The 9,823-nt window shown below is 41.7% G+C and overlaps 1 protein-coding gene across 4 annotated transcripts in view; it reads left to right on the top strand.

Moving 5' to 3' along the window:
- GFM2 (GTP dependent ribosome recycling factor mitochondrial 2) overlaps positions 1 to 9,524 on the top strand; it is an 85,837-nt gene extending 76,313 nt beyond the window's left edge. For 3 of the 4 annotated variants that reach the window (XM_069750410.1, XM_069750397.1, XM_069750401.1), the window contains 3 exons: positions 4,353 to 4,468; positions 4,564 to 4,746; positions 9,300 to 9,524. In XM_069750410.1, the coding sequence (XP_069606511.1) occupies positions 4,353 to 4,468; positions 4,564 to 4,746; positions 9,300 to 9,425 (425 nt within the window). In that variant the 3' untranslated portion in view covers positions 9,426 to 9,524. Of the gene's footprint in view, positions 1 to 4,352; positions 4,469 to 4,563; positions 4,747 to 9,299 lie in introns of those variants that run through there. The other variant, XR_011318277.1, reaches the window with a different exon arrangement.
- Positions 9,525 to 9,823: the final 299 nt, after the last annotated feature.

Genomic DNA, 9,823 nt, shown 5'->3' on the forward strand with positions numbered 1-9,823 from the left:
TAAAGGGATCAAATGTCACAATAGTACATGCGTTTAAAGGGAACCTGTCAGCAGGATTGTGCACAATAACCTACAGCCAGTGTCAGGTCGGCTCGTTATACTGATTAATATGATACCTCGGGTGATGAAATCCGTCTTGTGGTTGTTGTATAATCTGTATTTGTAGTTTTCACTCAGTGAGATTCTTGTGCTCCTGGGCGGCCTGTGGGCGAGGGTTTTGGATATGGGGGCTGTGCATGGGGGCTCTGGGCAGCTTTTTTGTGGTCTTATGCTTACGTATGTATCTGTGTGGGCTTATGACAGGTCACTGATCTCTCTGTGACCTGCACCCTATTTTACATGCTGAATAGAAAATTGTATGAAAAAAAAAATTAAGGTTCATCACGCAGGCGTCGATAGCGGCGCTTGTGCCGTAGCAGGATACAATAGATAATATGCCTGTATACATTTATTATAAACACCTGCACAGTAGCATCCATCGTGTTCCAAAAAGAGAGAGAGAAAAAATTAGGCACCATCAAGATGGCGGCGCCTGCGCAATAGCATCTATCGGATGGTCGATAGATGCTACTGCGCAGGTGCGGCCACCAGTGCCATTTTGATTAAGATTATTATATTTTCAACAAATCAGAATGCCTAAATAAAATGAACATATTCATATCCTACATTGTATCATGCTACCCTGCATGATGAATGTTTATTTTTTATTTTTTCCTGCCAAACAATAGTGTATTCAGTATGTAAAATAGGGTGCAGGCCACAGGCCGCTCCGAAGGACGAGCATATCATTAACTGAAAACTGCAAATAAAGATTTAACAAGAACCACAAGACGGATTTCATCAAGCCAGGTATTCTTGTAATCGGTATAACGGCGCCAACTTGACAGTGTCTGTAGTTTACGGCGCAAAATCCTGCTGACAGGTTCACTTTAAAGAGACATGTTCTATATTAGGTTTATTTGGAATAAATACAATGGGGTAGTAATTTCTATATATGTAATCATGAAATACCCTAAAAATACAATTTTATTAAATATATATCTAAAATGCCAACAACCAATGGCAGACCAAAGAAAACAACACACCGTGAAAAAACTAGAGTGGGGGAAAGGAATAGTCCCTAGTACATGTCTATGCTGTAGAACTGCCTATCTGCGGGGGTAGGCACCCTAGGGGAAACGTGTTGGCGCCCCAGCTCCGCGATGGCTGGCCCTGGGGTCCCTAGATTGGCCCTGATAAACCCACAGGGTCCCGCTACCCACACAAAATTGCACTAAAGGTTACCCCTTTACACTATACATAGACCAATCCTATGTCTAGGGAGTCCTCAACCCCACACTGTGCATATTTAAAAACAACAGGAGAACATGTAGCTTAGGCGTATCGGTGGCAGAGTTTGCAAAAAAAGCCTGATTATAAATATACCCTGGCAAAGGATATCCAGAATATATTCTTACGATATCTTTGGTCCCGGCTCAAATGCAAAACCAACTATTGCACCCAATTACTAGAATTATAGGTCCCTCGGGTAGTGGCCTCTATATTCTAGAGTCATTTGATAGCTTATTTTTTTAACTCTTAAACATGCGTATCTAGCATCAATGGCCCCAGTCTTATTTGCTGCAGCTCCGATACCATGGCACCTATTTCACAAGATTCATGAAATTGTGCATGCATACAGTGGTAAACATCACGTTTCAAAGCTATTGAATACGTTTTTTGATATACACTATCTTGCAAGAGCTAGAGCCTATCAGGCCAACAAAGTTTGATACTCATCAATCAGATGCACTGCCGCCCGCCTGTTGTCAACTTAGCCTAAACGCGTTTCGCCTCTCTGGCTCATCAGGAGGCTCGATTTCATGTCATGTTTCTCGATGGGCTGTGATAGACATGTTCTATAGCAATGCTCTCCAACTCCAGTCCAAGAGCCCCCAAGAGGTCATGTTTTCGGGATTTCCTTAGTATTGCACAGGTGATAATTGCAGTACCTGTGCAGGCAATAATCCCATCACCTGTGCAATGCTAAGGAAAATCCTGAACACATGACCTCTTGGACCGGATTTGGTGAAACACTGCCATTGGATAGTTCATCATTATCAGGTCGTTGGGGGTCCGATACCTGGCATCCTTTCCAGTCAGCTGTTACTTGTTCTTGGTCCTGCACAACAACTCTTTTGAAATGTTCACCAGATGTGAGTTTTGTTTTTTAAGAAGGGGTGAACCACGTTAGAAACAAAAATTGTTCTCATTCCCATCCAGGAGAGTGGGATGATTTTTTTATCATCTGTGTGCAATATTTTTTTACTCCCCAGTTTTGAATTATTTAGTTTCCCATCTGCCCAGCAGATTGAATGACAGTGGAACGAGTTCAGTCCCTTTTTTTGGTTGTTTTTTTTTATTGAATTGCACTCTACCAATTTACACAGTCATGGGAGCGAACCTTAAGAAAGGGGGAAATACCTGTATGTAATAGTGCATGGTCTAACTGAGCTTATAGACCCATAGACTATGATAGGTGAAAAACACTGATGGAATTCATACGTAAAAATTCTGACATCTGAATGAGCCCTAAAATGTAATAACCCAAATGAAATGAGGAGTGCGGGCCCTGCTCACAAGAGCTTACAATCTATAGTGAAGGTGGAATGACATGAAAGGTAAAATAGATTCTAGCGTATGCTTCAGCCATTTTTATAATAAGGGTACTCGTCTAAGGCTGCATGAGCCAGTCACCAGCCACTATCTGTATATGACCTGATACAAAAGTGCTAATGATTGCGTGGGAAGAAATGATGGAAAGGACAAAACTGAGGAAAATGTAGTTGGGGAACAGTTAGATTAGTGAGGTGTAGTGATGAGCGAATATACTCGTTGCTCGGGTGTCCTCCAAGTATTTTTTTAGTGCTCGGAGATTTAGTTTCCCTGCAGCAGCTGAATGATTTACATCTGTTAGCCAGCTTGATTACATGTGGGGATTCCCTAGCAACCAGGCAACCCCCACATGTACTCATGCTGGCTAGTAGCTGCAAATCATTCAGCTGTGGCAATGAAAACTAAATCTCCGAGCACTAAAATACTCGGAGGACCCCCGAGTGTGCTCGGGAAATATCGAGTCACGAGTATATTCGCTCATCACTAGTGAGGTGATGTTTGTCAAACGGTGCACAGTGCATTCCAGAGAACTGGTGCAGCGCATGAAAAGTCTGGGAGATGGGAGTGCGAGGTTCACATTATGGAGGATGTTCGTCTTAGATCATTGGCAAAACAGAGAGCATGAATAGGGTGGTAGACAGATGAGTGAGAAGATGTGGAGCGCTTTGTGGGTGAGCGTGATAAGTTTATGTTGTTCTTTATAACCAATGGGCAACCAGTGCAATGGCTGGCACAGGCTAGAGGAATCGGCGTATCAGCTGGACAGAAATATATGTCTGCTGCATTCAAGATAAATTGGAGAGGGAAGAGTTTACCAAGGGGAAGAACAGTTAGTAGAGAGTTGCAGTACTCAAGACAAGACTGAATCGGGGCAATAGTAAGGCATCATTCATATGGCCAGGTTTGTCTTGTACACAACAAAAAATAGTAACTGTGTCATCAGTTTGTGGTCAGTTTTTACTATCACTGTTTCATAAATGATTTTTCACATCTGGATAAGCCAATAAATTACAGAGCTTCTCCCATTCATTGCATGGATGCCATCCATGTTCTGTCCATAATTTTCACTAACCCATAGATTTGATACTTTTTCATCCATGCCAGTAAAAAACAGACCTGTCTCCATGATTTTTGTATGGACATACGGTCTGTGGAAAAAAAACAGGCATGTGAACAGTCCCATAGACTATAATGGGTACTTGTTCTATTGTTTAAAATCACAGAGCACGTAAAGTTTCAAAGCTAATAAAAGGTATTAGAGGTATCTTAGACGTGCGGGTGACATGATCGAGTGAGTGATTGGTTATAGGGAAGGGACGTTCTCAGTCAGATACAACCCCATGATGACAAGCCTGCTGCTTGGGAGTTATGGGAGTATACATGGAAATGAAGACATCAGGTTTAGGTAGGTTAATCGAGGAGGAAATAGAAGTGTACCACAAAGTATATTTCTCTACTGTTTGGCAACAGTCCCGACAGTTTTTCGTTGTCTGGAAGCCCCCTTTTAGATGTTAGGTTTGCTTTACTACAAATACATAAATACAGTGGGGAAAATTACTGTTGTGATTTCTACACGCAGTGTATCTAGATAAATTGCAATCTCAAAAAGCTGATTTGGTGATGGATAGCTGAAATAAAATACCATTCATTGTGTGCTTTATTTATTTATTTATATATATACATTTTTTTTTATAAAGGTCCATTGCTCGGTTTCCCCCTGCAGGATGTTGGTGTGATTGTACATGAAGTTAATGTCTTACCTGGCACTTCGATGACAATGGTGTCTGCTTGCGTATCACGATGCATGCAGAAAGTAAGTGTGCACTTTCCTGTGCCATCATACGAGTTATTAAACAGCCGCTCAATAATGTGGCTCAAGACAACAGTTCCGTATGCTTGTCCCCGTAGGCAATAAAGGCAGCAGGAAAGCAAATTCTGGAACCAATGATGAGGTTGGAAATAACTATGGGAGAAGATTACCTGAGCAGTGTCTTAGCCGACCTTTCACAGAGAAGAGGCAATGTTCAGGAAATACAGGATCGCTTAGATAATAAAGTTGTGATTGCCCTTGCACCACTTGCAGAACTGATGGTAAATATCTTTTTCTTTTATATTACATAAGTGAAATTCTGGTCAAAAGAAACACTTTTGCTCAATGTGGAGGTGCTCAGTCCCACCCCGAGACTTTACTTACATGTTCACACTACTCTGATACAGCGGGTGAAATAAGTAATGAACACGCCACCAATTTTCTAAGTATATATATATTTTTTTTTTAAATTCTTTATTTAAAGTTTTCAAATAACATAAACAAATATCAATGAACAGAAAAGCTCACATATGAATCCCAAACAAATGTTGATTCAGGAGATAATAAAGCACTAAAAATTACAGGAAATCCAACCGGGTATTGCTGGAAGGAAAATTAGTGAGCATAGTAAAACATACTGGTTCAGGCCAAAAAAGGATAGCCTAAAAATGTGATATTGCACTATATAAAATGGATGAAGGCTATAGGGTATGACGGTAGGAGTTAAACAAAAGCAATTAAGTCGTTTCAAGAGGTGAGGAAGGACAGAAGGCTCAAACATGAGGCAGGTCATGCGATGAAACATTTTTGTTTTGGGGAGGGGGGGGGCGGGGCTCGGTCACGGCGACGCATCCCAGAACCCGCAAGGATCCAGGGGAGCCAAGAATTTTGAAATTTCTCATGGGAACGAGTTTCCCAACTAGATAGTTCTTCTAGGCGAAGGATGTCCTGGACCTTGGAGATCCATTCTTTTAGCGTAGGGGGAGTTAATTGCCTCCAGTGTGTAGAGATCAGATGTTTAGCAGCTGCAACTAGAATGGGAAGCAGACCATGCTTCCCTGGTTTAAAAGTAGTGGAAGGGAGGGAAAGTAAGACATCCTGGGGGCTCAGGTCTTGCGACATTAGGCCCATACTTTGTAAAGATTTATTTATATCGGACCAGAATTGTGTTAAACCCGGGCAGAGCCAGAAGATATGAAATAAAGTCCCTATAGACTGGGAGCATCTCCAGCACAGCGGAGAGTCCGCCAGCCCTAAGTGAAATAGTCGCTCTGGGGTTCTGTACCACCTGGAGAGAATTTTAAACGCATTATCTTGTAATAAGATACATCTGGAAAACCCATGAGAGTTGACAAGTACCTGTTGAGTTTCCCGGGGGGATAGTGTGATCCTCAACTCTGTCTCCCAGGAAGAGAGGTATAGAGGTTTAAATTGATTAGAGGTCTTAAGGAGATTTGCGTATAATTTGGAGACTAATTTGGTGATTGGCGATTTCAAATTAACCAGAAATTCTAGCCATAAACAATTGAGGGGTGGTCTCTCAATTAAATTGCGTTTCGACATGATGTGGCGAATATGGATTTTCTGGAGGAGATTGGAGGGCTGTTTTGTCGCATTAGATGGCCAATTGTCATTGCAGGGAACTTGTTTCGCTAAGAATTGGGAGATCGTGACATCAGGGATGGAGTCCCAGAGGCCAAAGGCATCTTGGTATTTGGGGTCTGTTAGCCAGGGAGTAACTTTGAGTGGGATCTTGTCAAGAAATAGGCAGAAAGGAGGGTGGTTTGGGACAAGGGCACGTCTGACAGATAAGGTATTAAGAATTATGTCATCGAATGTCTGGTGCGGGGGGATAGTGGAAGTCCATAGGTAACGATCGGCTCCCTTGCCCAGTAGGGACAATTCAAGTTGCGTGTTTAAGTTATCTGGGTTGGGTTTTGTTAAGTTTATCCACCTAGCGAGGTGAATTGCTTTGTGGTAGGTGCGAAAATCAGGTAGACCCAGGCCACCTTCGCCCCTGGGTAGAGAGAGGATTTTTAGAGGAAGTCTAGCTTTTTTATATTTCCACACAAACTGGGAGACCAATTGGTTAATTGAAAGGAAAAAAGAGTTGGGGAGAGTTATAGGGACCATATTCATGATATAGAAGATTTTTGGAAAGATATAGGATTTTATGACGTTTATCCTACCCATCCAAGATAGATATGGCAGGTCGTACTTTTTTAAATCTATACGTAGGTTAGCTAAAAGGGGGATGTAGTTATGTTTATAAAGAGAGGAAGGGTCAGCCGATAGGTGTATTCCGAGGTATTTCAATTTTTCTGGAGGCCAATTGAAGGGGGTGTCTTTTTTTATTATAGAGATATCTGATTTGCTTGCTGAGACGTTTAAAGCTTCTGATTTGTTCATATTTATTTTGAAATTGGAAATCTCACCAAATTCTGCGAATAGTGACATAAGTCTGGGAAAAGATGATCTTGGGTTAGTAGTTAAAAGTAGGAGATCATCAGCGAAGGCAGCCACCTTGACCTCTGTACCACCCACCCTTAAGCCTTTGATGTCAGTGTCCTGTCTTATCCTCTCCATTAGGATCTCCATTACCACGATAAAAAGGGCAGGGGAAAGAGGACAGCCCTGTCTGGTGCCATTCCGTATTTTAAAGGGCTCAGAGAAGATCCCGTTCATCCCGACTCTAGCAGATGGGTCTACATAAAGGGACATGATAGCGTCTATGAAAGGGGGCGGGAAGGCAAATTTTTGAAGTGTACAGACCATGTATCTCCAGCTGATCCTGTCGAACGCCTTTTCGGCGTCCGTTGAGAGGACGACCAGCGTCGTTCTGGTTGTCTTTGCATAGGAAATAGCGTGCAAGACCTTTACCGAGTTGTCTTTGCCCTCCCGGCCTCTCACAAAACCCACCTGATCGGGGCGGATAATTCCACCTAATACTTTATTAATTCTTGAGGCCAATATCTTAGCCCACAATTTGAGGTCGGTGTTGAGTAACGAAATGGGACGATAATTACTGCAAAGGCTGTCATCCTTCCCTTCTTTGGGTATAATGGCAATGTAGGCTTCCAGCGTAAGTAAGTATATTTTTAAAGGTGCTATTGACATGAAATTTCAACCCATTCAATCCACACAGGCAAAGAAATCAAACCATAGCTGTCTATAAATTAAGTTGTGTGTAATAATGTGAAATGACACCGGGAAAAAGTTTTGAACACGCTTACTAGAATTTTAATACTTTACACAAAAGGCTTTGTTGGTGATGACCGCTTCAAGATGCCTCCTGTATGGAGAAACTAGTCGCATGCATTGCTCAGGTGTAATTTTGGCCCAATTTTCCACACAAACACTCTTCACATCCTGAAGTTTCCATGAACTCCGTTTATAACCTCTGAGCTTTAGTTCCCTCCATACATTTTCTATTGGATTCAGGTCAGGTGATTGGCTGAGCCATTCTAGCAGCTTTTTCTTTTTCTGAAACTAATTGAAAGTTTCCTTGGCTGTGTGCATGAGATCATTTTCTTACTGAAATGTCCACCCGTGTTTCATCTTCATCATCCTGGTAGATGGCAGCAGATTTTTTTCAAGAATGTCTCAGTACATTTGTGAATTCATCCTTCAAATATATGAAGTTTGCCAGTGCTGTATGCTGAAAACCAACCCCACACCATGATGTTCCCACCTCTAATCTTCACTGTTGGTATAGTGTTTGGGGGTTGATATGCAGTGCCTTTTGGCCTCCAAACATGGTGTGTATTATGGTATCCAAAAAGTTCAATTTTGCTCTCATTTGACCAGACTATATTCTGCCAGTATTTCACAGGTAAGCATGCATACAGGCCATGGTGGTTGAGTTCATTACTTGTAGTTTGCTGATTCTACATCTTTCGGTGGCTCTTCACAGCTGGTTCTTGGCACTTGGACAACTCTTCTGATAATTCCTTTCCCTCCTTTTGAAATCTTGCAGGGAGCACCTGGTCATGGCCGCTTTATGGTGAAATTATGTTCTTTCCGCTTGCAGATTATGGCCCCAAGAGTGCTCACTGGAGCCTTCAGCCTTCTACTTTAGAAATTCTTCTGTAACCAATGCCATAAGTATGTTTTGCAACAATAAGGGTATGTGTCCACGTTCAGGATTGCATCAGGATTTGGTCAGGATTCTCCATCAGTATTTGTAAGCCAAAACCAGGAGTGGAACAAATAGAGGAAAAGTATAATAGAAACATATGCACCACTTCTGCATTTATCACCCACTCCTGGTTTTGGCTTACAAAAACTGATGGAAAATCCTGACCAAATCCTGATGCAATCCTGAACGTGGACACATACCCTAAGGTGGCAAAAATCTTGAGACAACTCACTGGGTTTACACATCATGAGATATTTCTTGTGTGGCACCTTGGTAATGAGACATTTTATGGGCCATCAGTTGGACCAGCTAATATTTTTCACCAGTGGCAGGATCCCTCTCTAATTACCGATAGAGGTGCAAAAACCATGGAAAGTCATGACACCAGTTGTTCAAAACTTATTCAATCTGTGATATTTTAAATTATTACACCACTTATTTTATGGACATCTTTGGTTCGATTTCTTTGCCTGTGTAGATTGGATGGGTTCGTACTAACATTTGGTGAGAATTTCATGTCAATAGCACATTTATAAATATATTTACTTAGAAAATTGGAGACATGTTCAATAATTATTTCACTCGCTGTATAGAATTGACATGCTATAAAGGCACCATAATAGAATCAGATACAATAACTATTGCTTGGTCTAAAGCATTTACAATCCTCACCATTTTCCCATTTCTCTTTTTCAGGGCTATTCTACTGATCTGCGCTCAGTAACCTCAGGGAATGCCACATTTACGTTAGAGCTATCAAACTATGAAGCCATGAATTCCCAGGACCAGAATTCTCTGCTTAGGAAGAAGGGACTTCTATAAACATTATGGGCGCTTATCATTCCATGCTTTATACTGTATTTATTATTTGTATAAAAGTTTACTAGAATAAATTAAGTTCTATTCCACTAAAAAAATAAATCAGATATTCACTTGTAATGGCTTTACCCCTCCAAAAATCCAGTCGTGGTGCATAAGAGATCCAGAGTGGCACTAGGAACAGCCGAAGAAGATGACTGGTAAGCATTTCTCCAACTGTGGACCCCCAGTTTCCAGACTGTCCATCAACATGGTCTTCCCGCTTACGAATAGAGCATCCCTCAATGACCGGATCACAGAGTCTTTCGCAAAGTCTGCCTATGAACCGGCTGCTTCTACATTGTGCCCTGCCTTTGCCATCACCTGGGTGTCAAAGTCTATAGCTGCATGGGATAAACAAC

The sequence above is a fragment of the Ranitomeya imitator genome, chromosome 1 (assembly GCF_032444005.1).
Source record: "Ranitomeya imitator isolate aRanImi1 chromosome 1, aRanImi1.pri, whole genome shotgun sequence".
NCBI lineage: Eukaryota > Metazoa > Chordata > Amphibia > Anura > Dendrobatidae > Ranitomeya > Ranitomeya imitator.